General features: G+C 46.5%; 1 protein-coding gene across 4 annotated transcripts in view; it reads left to right on the forward strand.

Annotated features, from left to right (window-relative positions):
* Positions 1-21,178, forward strand: part of GRIP2 (glutamate receptor interacting protein 2) — a 264,451-nt gene that overhangs the window by 204,747 nt on the left and 38,526 nt on the right. For 3 of the 4 annotated variants that reach the window (XM_051627487.1, XM_051627488.1, XM_051627490.1), the window contains exons 2-12: positions 145-225; positions 3,385-3,520; positions 4,324-4,469; positions 7,290-7,376; positions 7,671-7,746; positions 8,332-8,477; positions 13,698-13,845; positions 14,539-14,708; positions 18,562-18,687; positions 19,585-19,737; positions 19,997-20,183. In XM_051627487.1, the coding sequence (XP_051483447.1) occupies positions 145-225; positions 3,385-3,520; positions 4,324-4,469; positions 7,290-7,376; positions 7,671-7,746; positions 8,332-8,477; positions 13,698-13,845; positions 14,539-14,708; positions 18,562-18,687; positions 19,585-19,737; positions 19,997-20,183 (1,456 nt within the window). The remainder of the gene's footprint in view (positions 1-144; positions 226-3,384; positions 3,521-4,323; positions 4,470-7,289; positions 7,377-7,670; positions 7,747-8,331; positions 8,478-13,697; positions 13,846-14,538; positions 14,709-18,561; positions 18,688-19,584; positions 19,738-19,996; positions 20,184-21,178) is intronic. The other variant, XM_051627489.1, reaches the window with a different exon arrangement.

Here is a 21,178-nt window from a genome sequence, read left to right on the forward strand (position 1 = left end):
CTGGTAACACTATTTCTTGCCTACAGTCTGTGCTACAGACGTGATCCCAATTCGGGTGGCACCAGGACAAACTTCTTGAAGTGCTCTGGTTCTATTTCCTGCCTTTGGTACTAATTTCAGCCTCTGTGTTTGCTCTGCTCACAGATGATGGCCCTTACTCGAAGGGGAGCAAGGACTCTGGTGGGATGGACTCAGCCCTGGTCTCCAGGAGGCAAAGCATCCCAGGTAAAGGATGGGATCAGGTCCTGCTCCAAAATATCAAGGCATCTATTACACTTTACTTGGCTATCCCTAAAATGGATGAAACCCTCCAAAGCACCCATTTTGGTGCATTAGGAGCAAACCTTTTGCTGGAGGGCAGAAATGGATGGAAGTCTCAGTTAGTGGCATGTTACTGGTGCAATCACGGTCTGGCATGGAGCTGCTGATGGTGGATACAGGGAGCTGGGAAAGGACTGATTCCTGTGCTGTGCTTACACCCACACAGAGAAAATCAGCAGCAAAGGAGAGAGGGAAGAAGTGCTGCCACATCTGAACTCACCAGGTGGGGAGGGAGACTGGCAGTGCCTGGCAAGCTTTGTATTTCCCATGTGTGACTAAGTTTGTTTTAGTATTTAGTCAGTCACAGCAGATTTGTGTGTGAAACAAACCCTCCCATGCAGAAACACCTCCAGGGGCTGAAGAAGGAGTGAAGAAATGGCAGTACATTGCCTCTGTTGGTGCTGGGCTTTGTCTGCCAGCAGCATGCCAGCAGGTTTGTATGGGCTGCTCTGGACAATTAATCTCCTTCCTAATAAAGCCTGGGGCTTTATTTTCTCTTCTGACAATTAATGACCCAGTCACAGGTTTGGTTTAATGTCTTGTAGGGGATGGGGAGGAAATGGGACCCTTTTGCTATTGCTTCAGCATTCAGCAGCTTTTCTAGGGGCCTCCCTGGGGCTTGTGCAACACGTTGCTGCTGTACTGCAGCCCTAGTGGAGAGAGGCTGACTCTGGACTCACAAGGGCCAGTGTGTCCAACAACCCCAACTCAAGACTTCTCAATGGGGAGAGCAAACTTCAGGTGTACTTTTCCTGTTCTGCAGTGCTTTGAACAGCAAAATCCAGGCTTATATACCAGTAGAGGAAATCCAAGACTCTTCTCATGTGGCACTTAATGTCTATGTCTTGAAGGACCAGATCCTGCTTAACCAGCTCACTTTTACATCTATAATAGCAGTATTAGATTTATAGGAGTGTTGGTCAAAATTCCTTAGTTGCTTACCTTGATGGATTGATCTCAGGGACTAGCCTGTCTTCAGAGCAGTGATTTCTGCTTGAACCCATAACAATGGGTAATTGCACTCTGGGAGTTCTCATTTTAAGCACTTACCGAGGATCAAAATGAAACCCCATTGAAGAGGTAATAATCTCCCCTTGTGGCACCATCTGTGTTGATCAGTCATGTCTGTACTTGAGAGGAATTTTGCAGGATAGTGCTGGACCGTGTTCCTTCCAGCACAGCAGGGAGTCCCTGCAAGATTTCTGGCAACCCCTGCGATCCTGGGTAGGTGAATTGAAAACTAAGCTACTGTAGTTGGCAAGGGATCAAAACTGAGTTTAAAGAGCAGGAGCATTATGGACCTGATGTTTTACAACAAGCTACCAGTGCCATGTTAAATGGGTGCCCAGCAGTCCCTAAATGGCTTCCAGACTGGTGCTAGATTACAAAGAGATTCCCTGCTTGCATTAATCAAGAGCACAGATTATTCTTGGAAGTGCTTTGCAAAACAGGCAGTGCATGGCAGGACTCAAAGTGAGGTGCCATTTCTGGTGTAATGGTGGCATTACACAAGGAACAAAGTGCTACTGATGAGGCACCACAGTGCCAAACGACACTGTGTTTTCTCCCAGTGAAAAAGGGTGGAGGGAGGGAAACCCTGCACCAGCATGGATTCTCTGTGTCAAAATGATTTTTTGAGAGACCCTGCCTTACTCTGGAAATCATAGTGTGCAAGAGGTTTCAAATGTTCTCTCCCCAAGTAGTGCATCTCGTTTAAGCCTGATGGGGTTTGCTGTGCAAACACCCCCTGGGCCATTTGCAGTGTGGGTTTTAGTCCACATATGTGGGACTGCTGGTTGCCATGTGCTGCTGATGCCCACCCCCACCTTCTCCTGCTTGGTCTTGGAGAAAGGCACCCTGTGTGAGGGAGACTGTTTTCCTCCTGTAAACAGGAGGGGGGGATTCAGTACCCAAAGACAGTGGAGGAGGATAGATCACGTTGTATACAAATTCTGCCAAAGCTTCTTAGAGAAGGCTGTGGTAAAGCACAAAAGTAATCTGATTTGTTCCAGGGCTAGTCCTACTGTGAGCAAGGAGTATGAGTGTTGTCATGTGGATTAATGTGGAGCTCCTTTTGCAAAGACTGCAGAACTCTTGGTCTTTCTCCAGGCCTGTCTCCCACTAACTTAGTTCACTCCTCCCTGTAAATCCAGGAGTTGAAATTGTTTAGGGACCCTGTTTTTGTAGAATTCAGACATGAACAGTAATGGGATCAAAATTGGCATCAGGTCAGGCTTATATATAGGTGCTGGACAAGCCAGAGTGTGATCTTGGACTAGAGGAAGGTAAAATGTACACTGCCTGCAGCAAACGGAGAGGCAGTGCTGGTGCAGCGGCTGTGGGGTGTGCATCCCCTAAATCTGCGTGTGGAACCAGTTATGTTTTAAAAGTGACTTGTGTCTTCAATTCCAGCTGTAGATGAGGTGGGTAATATGGAGGAAGTTTGACTCAGACTAGGTGCACGTAGTTGAGGAAGCTGCTACGAATGAATGAAGGTCATGCTTCCCTCTCTTTCGTCTGCTCATGGCAGGATCCCACCCCCTCTCCACATGATCTTCTTTATCTCCGAACTGTATGGATGTCCTGTGATTTGTTTTTTTAAGCACGTTATTTTAAGACCCACCCTGTTCTGTCCATCCAGGCAGCTACTGCAGGTCCACAGCATCCTCCTACCTGGTAACTGTGACTGTCATGCAGCCCTCAAAACACCCACCCCACTCTATATCGAAGTTCCTGAAGTAGTGTCCCTGGACCACATCCCAGATCCCACCACCCTGGTTTTGAGTCCTTCCACTGCATCCAGCACTAGCACCTTGAAACACCAAGATTTTATCCTCTCACAAGCTCTCACACCTCTGCCTAATCCTGCTTGGTCTTACCTTAAAGACCTGCATGCAAACATTTTCCCTCTACTGCTGTGGGCCCACCAGGATACACTTCTGTTGAGCACCTTCAATCTAAATAAACAGAAGCTAATTGTATAAATCATCCCAGGTCTGCTCTCCCACCACCTGTAGGAAAAGGGTGTCCTTTGAATGTCTGTCTTTGTTCCTGATCTTTCAGAGGAGTTCAGAGGTGTCACCATTGTGGAGCTGATTAAGAAGGAAGGAAGCACCCTTGGGTTAACCATTTCAGGTGGCACGGACAAGGATGGAAAGCCAAGAGTCTCTAATCTGCGACCAGGAGGACTGGCTGCGAGGTGAGCAGCATAAATGAGGTGCAGAGAGCACAGTAAAACTGGAGAGGAATAGTAGTGTTTTCTAGCTATGAAATGAATATGATTATAATTAAAATAGTTGGCACCCAATTCCCCTTATTCAAGTGCTCCAGAGTGCAAAGTTGTTGCTTCAGTAAGTAGAACGTCTTCTATTTCAAGTTATTTCCCATGCTCTGTGCAATTATGCTCTGAAATTTTGTGTAGGGATATTTGGGATTCTGTGAAATTAAGCAACCTTGTCAGGAGAGCTGCTTGGTACTCTACATCTTGATCAAGCTAAGTGGTTTAATATTGTATCTGTTCTGAATACTGAGCCTGTAAGTAATGTTATTGGCTCAGAAAAGGAATGAGAAAAGAAGGGCTTCAAGAAGCAGAGAAAGGGAAGGAGTAATTTAACATTTTCTGAAAACAAGCAAAAGGAAAGGTGTTTTCTTTTTCCCTGTTGCTTTTTTTTTTTTTCCCAGACAGTTCTTGGTATGCTTCTTTTTGACTGATTGCTCTACTGAATGGGAATCGAGCAAGGAAAAGAGGTTGTGAACACATACACTGCGATTGTTATTGTATGTACAGATCTGAACACTTGCCACTGGGAAAGATAGATGGCTTCGATTTTAGCACTTGCCTCTGACAGCAGGCACTTGCAATCAGACAGCTCAGATCAGCCCAACATTGGTGGCGGGTGCAGAAAGTCCCTCCGTTACTAAAGGTTTGCCAGGCAGATCCAGGCTGAGCGCAGCAAACACTTTGTGCTACCATTTTTATTCTTTTTTTTTTGTTATTTGCAGAAGTGACCAGCTGAACGTCGGGGATTACATCAAGTCAGTGAACGGCATCAACCTGACCAAGCTGCGGCACGACGAGATCATCAGCCTGCTGAAGAACGTGGGCGAAAGGGTAGTGCTGGAAGTGGAGTATGAGCTCCCACCAGCCGGTGGGTGCCTCTCCCAGGACACTGCTCTCTTTTCTTGGCTGCTTTGTGTCCCGGGGTACAGATGGGCTTGCTCGTGCATTAGCTGTCCTAGCCAGGCAGTACCCGGGGGCATTTTGACGTTCCCTCATCTGCTCACAGCGCGGCGGTGGCTGCTGCGGAGCCGTGTGTTGCTGGAGCTGCCTGTTTTCCAGCACAGTGGGTGCCTGTTCATGCACACTAGCAGGATATGGCTGATTAGGTCTGTCTTGCCTCAGAGTGAGGTGGTAGCACAGGCCAATCTGCCTCCTGATGCTGCTCCAGCTTGTTTTTCTTTTCCCCTTTTGGAGAGTGACTACAGGAGGTTTCATTCAGTCTTACGCGTGTTTTGCCAGATTCTCTTTTCTGAACTGTGGCAAGTGTTGTTATTCCTCAAGATGCTTTGAAATGTTGTGTGTTTTCAGAAGGGGTGCTGAAGCAATCTGCTTTCCAGCTACAGAGCCCTGGCAGAAGCTGGCAAGCCAAACTCACACTAACAGGGCTTGTGTCCCAACATGGGAGACTGTGTGCTCTTGCCCTCACTTGTCTGTTCTGATTTTAAAAAATCCTCAATATATTTTCTCATCACAGCCTTTCTATGTGAAAACCACCTCCCCGCTTATTACTCATTCAGTTACCCAGATCAATCAGAGGTTGATTGGGCAGAAGAAAGAGAACAACTAAAAATAAGATGACATGAAAAACAAAACTGATGAATTCAAAACATTTTGCCCCAGATAGGAACCTATCTTACACTTCACAGCTTTGCTATAGCTGCTGCCTTTACGTGAAAAGTACTGAATATATAAATGACCATATAAAGCCCTAAGAGCAAAAAAAATAGCATCTGAATTGGTTAAATCTCTACCCATCATCCCCCTCTGTTCTGATGTGAATGTTAATTAGCTTTTGCATATAACCCTGCTAAAACAAACTGTGGCTCAAGTTTTCCATGTTCTCATGCTCACTGGGGATGGCAATTCTTAACCTTTCTCCTTAGCTGTGAGCGTGGCTGTCAGGACTCTGACAAGCTGCACTTCTCAGCTAAGGAGCAGTGCCAGTGCTGCATGGCTCAATCAATAGCAGCGATGCGGAATGTCCCCTCCTCTGAATGAGCAGAAAGAGCCCGCTGATCTAGTGACTTTATATCTCCAGTGAGTTTATTGATGCTGTTTATGGCTAATCCAAACAAAGAGGCACAGCAAAATACAGGCAATTGTCAATTATTGTCTTGCTCCAGTTCATTGTAGGCTTTTATCTGCAGCAAGGGTTTGTTACTGCTGTGTGCACCCACCTCTCTTTTTCTCTTTCTCTCTCTTTCCCTGGGTAAAGAGCAGGAATAAAGTGAAATTCAATAGCTTGTGCTTGTGGGTTTGAATTTTTCTCCTCACTTCATAATTTTCTGCCTTGGAAGAGACCTTGCAAGTCCAAGTCTAGATTTCAGGCCACTGTGTTGTATCATGTCTTTCATAAATAATCCAAGCCCTGTGTTAACACTGGCTTAGGTTTCCCTGCTCCCTACTGATCTTGTGAGAGGCTGTTGCAGAACTTCATGCTTGGATGCTTAGAACAGAAATTGAATGGTTTCTGAACTTGTTTGTGGATGCTTTATACACTTTGCTTGCAATGTGAGCATCACTCCTTAGCTGGGAGCCTTCCTGTGCCCTGAGCTTTTCCCTTCTGGAGTATTTCTAGGCTGTGTCCCCATTTGCAGTCTGGGCACAGCAGCAGGAGCAAAGTGGCTGTGTGGGGGACAGTGTTTTTGGGGTTTGTTTGGCCTTGCTGTAGTCTGGTCTCCAGGACTGCCTGCCTTCAAGGTGGTACCATGACTCCACTGTGTGTCTTGGGTTAGTGTAAAGGTTAGTTTAACCCCAATTTGGATGCAGGGTGCAAGCCCTCAGGGTGCTTGGCAGTGAGGACCAATGTGGTCAGTGAGGAAAGTAGGGGGAGTGACTTTCCTGAGCCAAGTAGATGTGCCTAGAGGAGCCTTCAGCTTTGCTTTCCTGGGTTGAAGTCAAAGTCTTGGTCTTTTTTTCTGATTATCCTTGTGGCCATTCATTGCACTTGGTTTAATGATTAGGAATTGATCTTTTCAGAGTGGACCAGGCTGAAATGCCATGTGCAGTTCTAGATGGAGGAGACTGGGAAATCATCCCATATTCGTTGCAGTAGTTCAATAAATCATTAAATAGCAGGGGATGGCAAGGGACAGAAACAATTTTCTTTCTTTTTCTCTTTTGTACATTAAACAGTACTGTGTATTTAACATAAAATTACTGAATTGCCCTTAGGATCACTTCAAAGGATTCACTTAATCTTTTCTTAAAATCAAAATATGGGAGGTAAGGGGGAAAAAAACCCATCAACCTTTTGCACTGAGGATTTGGAATTTTAATTTTCTTTAAGGTCAATTGGTGACTCGATTCCTTACCCTGCTGCTGTTTTTTTTTTAGTAAATTTCCATCTGCAGCAGAAGCTTCTGGCTTTTCAGTAATGCTGAACACATTAAAGCCAGTTGATAAATGACAGGGTTTTACTTGAATGTCAGAGTATTAGCCAAGACAAATTTGAGGGGAGACACACAACACTGAGCTGGTGAAATCATCCAAAAATGTGGCAATTGGCTCTGACGGGGGTTCACACATCTGGGTCAGGCTTTTTTTACCTCCAAACAGGGAAGATAAAATATGGGTATGGGGCTGGACCTTCATTTCAATGCCATTTGGATGAGTTTTGGTATTATTTTGCAGGGTGGCATGGAACAAGCTTGTCTGGAAGTAACTAGGTCTTCCTCTCTTCCTCTAGTGCCAGAGAGCAGTGCTGGCATTATTCCCAAGACCATTGAGGTGTCCCTCTACAAAGAAGGCAACAGCTTTGGCTTCGTGCTGAGAGGTTAGTGGCTTCTTCAGTGAAAAACAAAGAGGGGACAAACACTGGCAGAGGTGATTGGGAAATGGAAAGAGAAAAGTAAGAAGATGAATGTCATAAACCTCAGCTGAGAAGCAAAAGCATGTCCTGCAGAGCATCCCGTGCAGCCTTCAAGGACTACTGGTTTCCTAATCCAGGGCAATCTTTTTGCTTTCAGGCTGTGTCAGCTGTTACGTGATGAATGTCTCTCTTTTCTCAGCACGCTCATTCAGACTTCCAAACCTCCGGTGACTGATGGCTTTTCCACTTTGATTACAGGGGGAGCCCATGAAGACTGGCACAAGTCCAGGCCACTGGTGCTCACCTATGTGAGGCCGGGTGGCCCAGCAGACAGGTAATGCTGGTGTTGCACCTCCAGCATTTGCTTTCACCAGACAGTCCAGTAGCTCTCACCATGCTCTTGGACATGTGTCCTTCTTGTCCTCCTTGCTGGTGCCTCTCCAAGACTTCTCAAGCTGGTGGTGTGGCATGACACGGGTGGTGTGGGACCAGTGATGTGTGCAGAGGATGGGTGCAGTGCTCATAGGCTGACCCATCCATAAATGTTGTGAGCAGAAACTCGTCTACCAGGGGCTGCCACTTAATTAAGCCTGTGCAGATGAAGAGCCGATGCTGTGTTAGAAAGCAGGAGGCAATCTGCCTGTTCCCATGCCTGTAATTGCTTGTACTGTAAATAACCTCTCAACTGTTGTCCCAAAGAGTGTTCCTACAAAATTCCTACAAAATCAAAGAAATTGACATATATAGAAACGACAAGTGTATCTATACAAACGTATATTAAAATATATACAAAATATACACATGTATTATATATATGTATAAAATATATATTGAAAATTTGTCTAAATATAAAGAAATACATATACGTACACAGAAAAAAAAAAATAAAGTAGTAAGTTTTGCCTGTGGCTTCCTACAGGGAAGGTTCCTTGAAAATTGGGGACAGGCTGCTGAGTGTCGATGGGATCCCTCTGCACAGCATGACCCACGCTGATGCCCTCAACATCCTGCGGCAGTGCAGCCAGGAGGCACTCTTCCAGATCGAGTATGATGTGACCATCATGGGTAAGGCCAAGATGGTCGTGGTGGCATTTTCTCTGACTGCCTGGAAAGTATGTGAAAGTGGAGGCAGCAGCCGAGATCTTCAGTTTCAGTGGAAAAACTGCTGAGCACTGCACTGCTGACATGGGCGTAGGGGGTAGAGTTCAAAGTTGGCTTAGTTGAATGCATTTTAAATGTCCTTATCCCATGATAAGTCTTGGTGGGAATGATGACTGATTTTAGAGGAAGGGGGAAAAGGGCAGTTTCTAATGTAGGCAAAGAGGGCATAGAAGCTGGAGTCCAAGGGGGCTGCAGTGTTGGTGCTCTGCCAGCGTTGCAAATGCTGCTGTTAAATGTGTGCAGGGCAGTGAGCTGTAAGCAGGCAGTGACTTGATGTGGCTGTGGCTTCGATTCTGAATTTTGACTCTGCTTGAGCCTGAGGCTATTCCCTTTCTTAGAAATGTTGATTCAGATCTGTTCCTGAAATAAATGAGGGGTAATCAACTGATTGACCCCATATAAGATAGAATTTAGCTGAGGACAGAGGATGGGTATTTACAAAAAAAATATCCTACACAGTAATTATTAAGTTTGAGGGTTTGGAGGGTTGGTGTTTGGTTTGGTTTGGTTTTTCTTTTCATTTGACTTCTAGTTTCAAGCTCTGGGAAAGGGTTTATTATTAGCTGCTGTAAACTCATTTTAAGCTGGGTTAGCGACACATGCTGTTAATACAGGGAGTGTTGTTAATGACTTTAAGGTTACCACCGAGTCCAAAGCTGTGTTGAGTTTCCCCTTGGAAGCTTGTTGAGCTGTACATTAGATTTTGATGTTGCATATGAGTCTCCAGAGGGCTTTCTGCCTTCACTGGAGCCACAAGCTGGACTAGTTTGAAGTCTCTTCTGCACATCTTGCAAACCAGTCCAGCACGTCTGAGCCTAGGATCCAGTGAGGAGTAGGAGTCTGTGATACCAGGTTGTGTTCTGATTCACTAATGAGGAGGGAAATCAAAATGAACTGCAGCTGAGAGGGTTTAATACTACCCCACTGTAAAGGAAAGAGAGCTGAGAAGGCCAGAACTTCCTCCACACAATATGCAAGAGGGTTGCTCTAGGATAAGGGAGCTCCTTGTGCCAGCCCTGAGGGCTTTCTGCTGTCTTTTGAGTCTCCCTCCCCCAAGCTTTCCTCCTCCTTTCAGCAGCATCTCCACAAGTGTAGAGTGTCTCCTGGGGGAGGAGGCTGCCAGGACCTGGGCAGCTGTGTGCCATGCAGGCATGAGCTCTGCTGGGAGAGCTGGAAGGAAAACCTGGTATCTCAGCAGTTGCCTGCAAACTAACTGTCTCCTGCTGTGCTACAGGAGCAGCTTCTCTTCAGAAATTGGCTGGTACCCATTAAAAAGAGAGAACGCTTAAATGATGGAAACCAGAAACTATCCAAACCCTCTTTTCTACCTTTCTATGTGATTGTGGTAGTTCTTCAATGGTCAGTAAGGGATGTCAGCTCTTCTCCTCACAGGCTGGCTGGGCTGGCCCTGCCTGGTTGAGGGGGGGTGGGAGGCAGGGTTTAGAGGGGGATTTTGCACAGAGCTGTCAAGTCTGAACAGTAGCAAACAATTACTGGTGTGTGGGAAACTGGCTTTGTTGGGTTCTGTTGTTTGTACAGTCCCTTGGTGCCTATGTTGCAGAAAATTTATTTTTTTAAAACCTGACTTGGAGCAAAAATAGCCATGAAGGTGTCTTGGTATTTCTTCTTGAGTGACTTTCCCACCCAGAACTGTTAAGGTTGAGTGAACACAGAGCAGTGGCAGGGTTTTATGCAGTCATTCTCCATCTTGTGTTGCTATACAGTGGACCATGGCCAGATACTTCCTGAGATACAAAAACAACCCCTTTCTTAGATAATTTCTGCATAGGGAGTGCTTCTTCTCAGCCCTGTAGAGGGGTAAACTTGCCCTGCTTTCTTTTAAGGCAAGATGATGCAGAACATGTAGCTTAAAACACTCTCTACAGACAGTTCTGCCAGGCAACAGCTAATAACTACAACAGCAGATGAGTGCATTATCCCCAAATCACAACTATTACAGACATTCTCTTTACCAGCCGTGGGAAGATGACGTGGGAAGGGAAGAGCAGGTGCTGAAAGTAGCGTGAGGATGTTATTAGCCTGAAGGGAACACTCCAAATTCCCATTTTGAAAGCTTGGTTGAAGGAATTGGGGGGACACATGGCCAGAAAGTTCACTTGGTTCATTCAAAGAGCTGGGGCGTCCCCATGAAGTGGTGCTTGGCCTGTTCATCCTTGGGGAAAAGAGTGGCTTTTTGTCATACTTGCTTTCCACTGCAGCCGTAGCAGCTGGGGTGGTGTGGGCTGACCCTCAAGGAGGGAAAGCTGGTTTTTTTTTGCATCTGTCCATGGTGAGAGGCCACAGCTGCTGTGGGAGAGTGCTGAATCATGGCATTCCCCAGCTGGCTGTGTGATTTCCCAGCCAAAAGTGTCACTTCCAAAAGTGAGGATGAGCTGCGTGGAGCCAGCCCTGCTCTTATTGTGAGGGACATGGCAGCTACTTGCCACTACCTGTGAGCATCCCCTGGCTCTCGGGCTTCCACTGGGGAGGCCAGCATAGGAAGGGGCCATGGCAAGCTTTTAATAAAATTGCCTGAGATTTCTCAAGGCCACCAAAGGCATTAAATTATTCTGCCATTTCCTTTTATAAGGAGTGGGAAGTAGGCATGCAGCTCCCTTGGGCATCGGGAATGTCTCTGTCCTTTGCTGATGCCAGATGAGCGTTGCAATGGACAGATGCTTCCCTGTGGTGCACACCCTATCCTGTGGGCCTTTTAAAAGAGGGGGGAGGGGGTGCAAACCACAACCTCCCCCCCAAAATAAACTGGTCAGACAGAAACTGGTGACATTTGAATAAGCTGTAAATAAGCTTTAGATGCCATGACACAGGGCACTGGGCTACAAGCCTTTAGGATTGACTCATGGAGAGTAGAAACTCTCTGCCAGAGATGACAAACAAGCAAACAGATTTGCTGTGTCCTCCTCGCCCTGTCCCTACACCTATTTGTTTTTAGGCTGGAGATTTTTAGGCCTGCAGGGCTCTCCTGCTGTTAGAGTGGAGGGCTGGTAGTGTCCCGTAAATGGGTGACTGTTTGTGTCTTGTTCATTTAGTCAAAACTACCTAAAAAGAGCAGATGTCTTCAAAAAGGTGAAGGGCTTATGATTGCATTTGGTTACTAAAAATATTGTTTCTGAAGATGACATCCATACTTTCCCCCCAGCAATGTCAGGAAATGTTACATCATTCATCCAGCAAAGGGAAATGGGAGAAGGATCCTCTTCTGGACTCTGTCTGACTGTCCACTGAACAAACATGTATTTTGAACAAGTTGTGTGATAGCTGTGCCTCAGTTTCCCAAGCTGTAAAATGGTACCATCCTCCTCTGGAAAGCACAGTTTATTGCTTGCAAAACACTTTCAAAACCTTACATGAAAATCTGTATGGCCATGTAAGGCAGAACACAAGTATGCGGCTTTTCTGTTCCTTGATAGCAAAACCCTAGAGAAATTACACAAGCTCCTGTGTTGTATTAAACTGAGTGTCACTGGCCTCAGTGATGCTCATTATGCAGTGGTGTGAATTTTGGCCCTCAGTACATGCTGAGCAGCATTTGAGTTTAATATTTCGTGAGTGCTGAGCCTCCAAACCAACTGCTTCCACTCTCTTGGCTTGTGAGAAAGGACCTTGCTTTAAGTAAGGTGAGATTTGCAATGAAACACAGGAGAGCTGTGGGTGCCTTTTCCACAGCTGCTGGATGAGGTTGCAGCCGTGCCTGATGGTGCAGAAACACCTCCTGGTGCTAAAGCAGCAGCACCAATTGTCTTCCTACAGCAAGGTTATTGCATGGCCTCCCCCTGTTTCTTTTTAAATTAGCCTGGGTGTAATAGCCCCGTGTTAATCACGCCTCACAAATATTGCTAAATTGCAGACTCCTGACCTTTGATTTGAGCCAAATCTTTTCCTAGAATAATTAATAGAGGCTTGGCTGCTATTTCCCCAACAAATGCCTCTGCAAAATGGATTCAGAACAATTCTCAACTATGCCACTGGAGATGAGAATTAAAAGAGCCACTGGGGTGGCCCCTGCAGTGGGAGGAGGGACTTTGGGCTGGAAGCAGGACTGTGATTTCCTGCAGTGTTATTGATACTAAGATCCTGGCATGGGAGAGGGTACCCATCTTGCTGAAATCTGCACAGGGAAACACTTGACAAAGCCAAGAACTTGGATGCTGGGTAAAAGCAAGAGGGGCAAGTATTTTCCTTGCAAAGAAAGGCCTACCACTCCACCAAGGTTTTTTCCAGAATTTCCCCCCCCCTATCTTTTTCCCTTCAGCCGAAGAAATACAAGTTTCTGTCCCTGTTCAGTGGGTAGGGGCTGGACAAACATGGGCTGCAAAACCAAAATATAGCTGGTATTTGCTGTTGGGAGAGATCCTCAGTCTCTTGGTGCCTTCTTTGCTAATGAAGGCTTCAGTGTGCTTTCTGTAGCCTCTAGCTGTGTGCTTTGTGTACCCTTTGATTGCACTAGGGCTGTGATTTTTGCTAAGGGCCTGTAGGTCTCCCCAGTGATTCTTTTCAACAGAGAATGAACAGTGTTTTGTTGGAAGCATTGCATAACCTTTAACATGAATGATTCCTCCTCCTTCCTCCTCTGGGAAAATGGCCACTGTGAGTAGACCAGAGCCTGACCATTCCCAGGGGTATGTGCTCTGTCTCTATATACTGAGCATCTTCAACAAATCTCAAGAAAGACCCTGCTATGGCTTAGCTTCTGAGATCTGTAACAATCCTTCTGTTTATTAAAGAGCAAGAATGAACCATGCATCAAGTTTTGAAGCCAAGTAGCATCAGCATTTTTAGTGGTGCATAGCTTTGAAGGAGAAAAGCCTTACTATGAATAATTAAGGGCTGAGAAGGCATCAAGTTCTTAGAGCTCTGCTGGCCTTTCCTTCGAAGTGGACAGCTGTGTTTCCATGAAGTGCTTTTGTGGGGAGATCAAACTACACATGGGGTACTGGTTGTGGGGAATCTGGTGGTGAGAACATGTTTGTGAATCCACCCTTTTTATGATTTTAGGTAATCTGGAAGCAAATGTGGCAAGTCAGCACTACTGGCCAACCCGCTGCATTTAGAAATGGGAAAGGCTGTATAAGAAGTGTCTTCAGATAGTCTCTTGTTTTGCAGATACTGTAGCAAATGCTTCAGGTCCTTTGCTAGTTGAAATAGCAAAGACTCCAGGGTCTACACTAGGAATCTCACTGACGACAAACATGCACCGGAACAAGCAGGTCATTATCATCGACAAGATCAAGCCAGCCAGTGTGGTGGACAGGTACAGATCTGAAGAGGCTGCTCCTAGCTCTGCTTTTTCCTTCTCTGCTTCTTTTGTTGTCCTCTTGTTAGTTTTATGCCACCCTTCCCTGTCTTGCCTTGAAATGGCCGTGTCCGCGTGTTCTTAGTACTAAGTGTACTAAAAATATCTGGCCCAAAACCAGTGGACACTCCTCAGGGGAAAAAAGGTAACTCAGTGCATGTGAAAGCTGAGCTGTTTTAAAAGCTTCAGGTCTGACTGCCCTGGAGCTGTGGAATGGCAAACACCTATTCTGAAGACTTCTGGCTAGAGCCTTTTTCTGATGGCAAGTCAGCTAGTCACCCTTTCCATGGGGATGCAGGAAGGCAGACCATCATGCAGCCCTACCTATGCTTAGTCCTGTTGTTGAGCTGAACTGCTGGCTTGTAGGACTTAACAACACTGCTGGGTGAGCCCTCAGCCATACAGATTAGCTATGAGTGGGCACTTCTAAAAACATAAAAGATCTTCCCCAAGACACCAGCATCAAGCATGAACCATCTTAGTTGGTATTTTGGGCAGTGCTTGAACTGGAAGTAAAATGTGTTATGAAAAAAAATTCACCAGTATTCACACAATAATTTGCAATTGTATTTTCTATGTTTCTGATCTCAGCTGTAAGGATGTGGATTTTGGCCACATGTATAATTACCTCTCTTGCTGTTTCCTTTGCAGATGTGGCGCGTTGCATGTTGGAGACCATATTCTCTCCATTGATGGCACGAGCACAGAGCACTGCTCTTTATTAGAGGCAACTCAGCTTTTAGCTGCTACTTCAGAAAATGTCAAGCTGGAGATATTACCTGTTCACCAAAGCAGGCTGCCTTTGAAGCCTCCAGAAACAGGTGTGTTCTCTATACAAACACTGTTGGTTGCCCTCAAAACTCATTCGAGGTCCCTACTGGCTTTCTTGCTGCTTTTGAATGCTGGCAACAGACTCCATAGAGAGACATCTGTGGAGGGCAAAAATTGATGTTTGGATGAAATGCATGTGATTAGATGACATTCTTCAAGGATGTGAATAGGGAAAAAAGGTAACATCTGTGCTTGAAAGGGGAAATTGGAGTTGGGAATCCCAGGGTTTTGCAGAGCTGAGTGCTGTGCAAGCTGCTTCCTGCCTATCTCACATAAGAGACTTTCATGGAGACAGAGGAAAACAACCTTGGGGGTGACAAATGTATTTCCAAGGTCAGTTTTCATTTGCTGATGCCTGGTAAGGCTCTGTAATGGACATACCCATAGCTAGGCAGGATCCTTCTGGTCTTCCTTAGGAAACAAAGCTGTAATGTAAGTGCTCATCTTCTACACCATCCTGTTTGAGCAGCCAAGGGTAGAGTGAATGTATCTGTAGCTGCTGCTTCCCAGTACCCCCCTAAATAAATACTGGGAAAAAAAATTCACCCTGCTGAGCATCCTTGCTGCCCACCTTTAGTTTCTCCTTCCACACAAGAGGCTCACTCAGACTCTCACATAAAATTAATTGTGAACATAGCCTCAGCGCTAGTAGATCTGTTGCAATGCTTGCCTACAGTTTTGTAACAGTCTGTACTGATGGTCTTGCAATTCAGGTGTTTCAGGCATGACTTTTAAGTACCAGCCCCTTTTGCAACCATTTTCAATCACTTGTCTCTCAGGGACATGCATTTTAATAATATTGCTGCACAGTAGCCCTGGGCACAACTGTTATTTCCATTCTTTTCTAGAGCAGTTTGGGGAAAGGAAGAAAATATCTGTGTTGTCTCCTTTTACATGATGCAGTAAAACATAAAATCTAATAACATCTTCATGTCTAGAAATAGATCTTTTACACCTCCAGTATAATTCAGGCAGAATTAAAGTCATTTAATGAAAGGGATGGATGATTTGACCTTTGTGCCCCACAAAAAATGGAAAGCTATAATCCTTTTTCAACGGCTGTTAAAATGAACTATTCTCCTCCTTCCATTAGTGCTCTGGTCCTGATCTGCTTTCAGAATATATGCATTCAGCAGCAGCTCAGGAGGAGGATGGAAGGACAGCTTGGTGTGTTCAGAGTCTTTTTCACCCAAACCCTGTACATCAGATCAGTTTGCTGTGGCAGAAATTCAGAACAGAAACTTAAGAGAACAATTGCAGCACATTAGTATGAAAAATAAGGGATATAACAATTGTTCCTACTTCAGGTTAAATTCTTTACCACATGATGGATCAGAGGGAAGGATGCTGTCCATTCACACACCTGTTAGGAGGTAGTGGTGTGTGGTTCAAGACCAGTGCTTGGGCTTTCACCTCCACCAGTGCTGATGGGCATAGGAAGGGGAGGTGGTGGGGACAGAAGGGAGATCTTGTTGGGCAAGGGGAGCAGCTTACAAAGCAGTGCTCCTTCCTGGTGCAACCATCCATGGCACTGTGTAGCCCATGGTGAGCAGCTGAGGAACCACACCAAAGCTGACAAACAGCATTTGAACCAGGGAGAGACACTGCCTTCTGCTCCAGTCACCAAGTGCCAACTCCACAGGCTGCTTTTTCTGAGTTTAGGGAAACAAACAGGCAGTAAGGAAAAATGGGTCATGCAAAAGCAAACTGTTGTGGTTGGCAGGAGAGTGAAGCCTGAGGAAAGCAGCAGAGGAGAGCAGACCGTACAGATGGGTCCCTGTTCAGCACTTGCCTCACTGAGTCTTGCCAGTGTGTGCCTGCGTGGGGCTCCTCACTTGATTCTTTCAACGGGCTTCTTGTGCAATCAAAATCCAGTTATTGAGGAGGTGGAGAGGGATCTGAAGCTGCAGCTGCTGTGCAAAAATACTGTCTAATGCTGAAACATGGGATTTGTCAGGCTGATTTTGCTTTCTCCAGGGGCATCTGGAGAGTTTGTCTGAGGATTATGCCCTGCTCACAAGATCAGCAGGAGCGGATGGTGCCCAGGAGCGGTGCTGGGATGGATGGATTTCCTCAGGCAGGGATGAAGTGCAAAAGCTTGCAGAAGGCTGTTGTAGGTTTTTATCACAGAATTGTCCAAAATCTCTTCTCCAGTGTGCTGACAGCTGAGTTTAGAAGGCACTTTTTTTTCTGTTGTCAGATATGAGCTAAGAATATATAGACAAATGGCAGTTTTTTAATTACTATAAATGGATTAAGTTATTTTGTATACGTTGCCATAAGCTCTGTCCCTCACGTTCAGAGTGTTTAATTTTCTTAAGAACTTTCCCTTTTGTTTCTACATTTATTAATTTTATTTTTGTTTTTAAAAGCTGCCTGGCTCTGTATTTACATTTGAATCCACAAAATAGAAATGCTAGAGCTGGAAGTCTATTTTTTAAGAGCTTGATAGACTAAGTGCTAAACTCATTAAATGTTTAGCAAAGACTAAATATAATCACTATATTGGTTGGAAAACCTGACCTGAATGATTTGATGCCTGTGATGCACACATACAAAATGGATTTCCACTGTTAAAGGCACTAAGAGCTGACCTTTAGACAAGATCTCTGGGTGGACTCACTAAATAAACTGAGTCCCTGTCCCAGGTTTTCACCCTCAGAAAGCTCTGGCAGCATCAGTGCTGGTGGCATTTCTGCCTACTTGGAGGACATGGAGCCTGGAGATCTCATCTTGGAGAGGTGGTTGCCAGTCAGTGCAAGTGGTTGCAGGGTTAAGAGCTCTGGGATAACTCCTGGCTGCAGTGATGCTTCACTGTGAGATGCTGTTCATGCTCAGCTGAATAAAAGAGGTGCTTGCAATCTTGTTTGTTAGCCAGCAGTTCCTCCAGGAAGAAAACAGATCCAGAGAGCATGATGCAGTGACTTGGGAGAAAAAACCTAGTGCTGTTGGGGAAGGAAAACCTAGCAGACCCTGTGCTGCCCAGGGGCAAAAGAGGGTTTCAGTGAGAACAAATAAGGGACCCATACCTGGGAGGTTGTTTGAAGCACTTCATGTGAGACTTGTGGCATCATGACCTAATGTCACAAAGCCACCGTTCCTGGGACAAGGGGTTTCCACATGATGGATGTCACGCTGCAACAAATTTTTGCTAACGTGTGTCAGGCTGGGGTTAGGGCTGAAGCTAAAGCAGTTGTGTGCCATGTTAGTGCCATGTTTTAATTTGCTCTTTGCCACAGTGTTGGCATCTTTTTCTGTGTCTGTTACCCCCTGCAATTGCCTTTAAGCAGTGGTGTATAAAATCCCTTTTGTTCTGGTGAGCTGGAGGCAGCTCTCCACTATTCCTGGCCAAGTGCAGCCACTAAACAACCAAACACTGAAGCCAAGCAAAGTGCTCAAAGCAGATGAGGAAGACCTTGAGCCTGGTCCCCAAGAGAGCAGCTCCAGCAGCAAGGTGGGAAACAGCACGAGGAGGTTTCTCTGGTGCTGTTGGGTAACGATGGCCTCTGTTGGAAACTTGTTGCTGGAGGGAGCTTCTGCACGTCGCACAACAGACTGCAAATGGTAATGACATCTGTGAGCTGCCAGCATGGCTTAGTCAGGCTGTTGGTTCAGGGTGTGGAGTTTTTTATGGGGAAGGGGTGGATTTCTGCCACTTTGCATCAAGTGTCATGAGGTTATGTGGGGATGCGTTTTCACTGCTGGTGCTTGACATACCGTGGCTGGGTCCTGACTTGTTCAGAGCCAGGCTTGTTCAGAAGCTTTTCTACAATTTCCTGGCTTATGTTTTTACCTTTTCTCCTCCCTGCCTGTGGTGATTTCTGCTCTCCTGGGTGCCATCAGTCAAGGTGCAGAAGAGTGACCACCACCACTGCTGGGACCCCTGTGTCAACTACTGTCACACCCACCACCCTGGGCACTGCAAGACACCCACTTGGAACCAGACACCTGGACAGGACTACTGCAAATGTAACCTCAGTGCACAATGTTGCCCCCATCCCTGAGCATGTCCCTTGGTGTTCTGCCCCTCCATTTACTTAATGCCCAGCTCTGTAGCCATGAGGGGGACCCATTTCCTCCTTGATCACCTGGGGCTGTTTTCACAGGTCCAGTGCTGAGGTGCAAAAGCACTCTCTGCAGCTCAGTGCATGCAGACCTAATGACTGCAGTGGGTGGGGTGTGCTGGGCAGACCAATCCTCTGACCCCACCCCCCAGTGCCTGTTTCATAGGGGCAAGGGCAAAAATGAGTTGCTGTGGGACCAGGAGGGTGGCTGTGGTGGCATTTAGGATCATGATACACCAACACATCCAGCTCAGCCCTGATGCTACACAGAATTTTAGCAGTAGGGTTATGACTGCTTCAAAATCTGCCTGTAAGCCCACCTCTTGTGGGAAGTGGGTGCTGTTCAGCCTCAAGTTTCTTGTCTTATGACAGTAAGAGAAGGAGGAAACGCTACACTGGGTGTTGGGAGGCAAATAGGGCAGCCCAGTTGCCCAGCAGCTCAAGTTCAAGATGTGGTGTTTCTTTCTTTGTGTTTATGGCTCATGAATGCCATCATGCTACCCTGCTGTTGGCTGCCCTGCGTCCATGACACATTTCTCACCTGGTGGCCTGGATGCTGCAGTGACAGGTAGTCACTGGAGTTGCTGCACACCAGAAAGCAATTTCCATCTGGAGTCCAAGCCCACTCTCAGTGCTCTTCTGGAGCTGCAAGCCTAGGATAAGCTTCTCACCATGTTTTGAGCCCTGCAGCTGGGAAGAAGGAGCTAGTCCAAGCCCATGAATTGTTTGATGATCATCTGTTAGGTGAACCCAGTGCTGCACTTCTCTACACACATCCTTAACACACTCTGTATTTCCCCAGCTCTGGTGGCTGCCAACTTCTCATCTCCCACCATGAACACGCAGGGCTTCCCCTGCCAAAACTCCAACACGCTACCTCGCAGCTCCCACCCCATGAGCCCCCGCACCACCATGCTGAGGAGGAGGCAGAAGAAGAAGGAGCACAAAAGCTCATGTAAGAATGTTGGCGGGCTGGGGCTGGGTTGCACAGGGTGTACATGCTTGTCTTGGTGTCCTTATTATCCTTATTAGCTCAGGAAAGATATTTCCTTAGATATTTCCTACTGTTAGCTGGGGTAGGACTGTTCATCTCAGCACTGTCTGTTCCTCCCTCATCCTTGGTCATTCCCCACCACTGCCAGACCAAGGTCTGTGACCAGATCTGCTATTTTGATCATGGCTACCCTGACCTTCTGTCTCTGTCCTCTTCTCAGTGTCACTGGCCTCCAGCACGGTGGGTCCCGGCGGGCAGATAGTCCACACGGAGACAACAGAGGTGGTGCTCAGGGGAGACCCTTTGAATGGCTTTGGACTTCAGCTCCAGGGAGGCATCTTTGCTACCGAAACCCTGTCTTCCCCACCTCTCGTCCGTTTTATTGAGCCTGACAGCCCGGCAGAGAGGTTAGAGACCTTGCCCTTGGATGCTGATGGTGCTGCAACTGAACATTTCATGGTTTGGTTTGTTTTCTCTCCTCAGAGGCTCATTTAGATATTTCCTATCATCCTTGTAATATCTCCCATTCTTCACTGGGCATGGTTTACTGTCACTGCCATTTCTGCACTCGTCGGCTGACCGTGGCCTCCCTCGCATCCCAGGTGAACTCTTAGCACCAGGCTGCAGCTGTTCTGGGAGGAGGAGGAAGGGAGAGAGTGTGTGTCTGTGTGAGAGAGCCATTCCCGTTCCTGGTTTGGGTTTGTTTTGTGGTTTGGTTTGTTTTTCTCCTTTCTCTTTGAAAGATAAAGCTTTTGTCTGGGTGCAGAAAGGGGAAAGTTCTAAACAAGTGGGCCCAGCAAAGTGCTCTCTGCCTGGTTTCACTGCAGCAGAGCCCAGCTATATAAACTGGCCTTAAAGCCAAGGTTTTGAACTGCAGAGGAGGGCTCTGGTGGAGGATCAGGTAGGTGCTGTATTTAAGCACTCTTGCTTTTGGCTCTGTAATGCAGGGAAAAGAGCAGAATAGAGGTGTGTGTCACCCCTGGGGACACTGGGAGCAATGACTCTTCTGACAGTTGAGCTTCAGCTCAGGAGCTCTGGCTGAACTTTTCCCAGTAACCTTCCTGGCTGGATTTAAAGTTGGCTCAAGTGCCTGTGCATTATGATGTCCGTGTCCTCTAGCAATGGTTTTCTTGCTAAACGGGCCCAGCGTTGCTTGAGCTGTTGTGGGGTGGAAAGGAGAGCTGGCTTCACTAGGCAGATGGTATAGAGAGGGAGGAGTGAGCTGGCACTTACATCCCTGTGCTGCTTTCTCTTCCCACTTGTGATTTCCACTAGTTGTCCATCCTGCCCAGGGCTGCTGGAGGTACAATGAAGTGGCAGTCCTCACCACCTGCTGTAGACCCTTCTCTGAGAGAAGTCTCTGAGGGCCTCATCAGCATGTGCTGGTGGTTGGTGTCCCCAG

Source organism: Apus apus, chromosome 9, assembly GCF_020740795.1.
Source record: "Apus apus isolate bApuApu2 chromosome 9, bApuApu2.pri.cur, whole genome shotgun sequence".
NCBI classification, from domain to species: Eukaryota; Metazoa; Chordata; class Aves; order Apodiformes; family Apodidae; genus Apus; species Apus apus.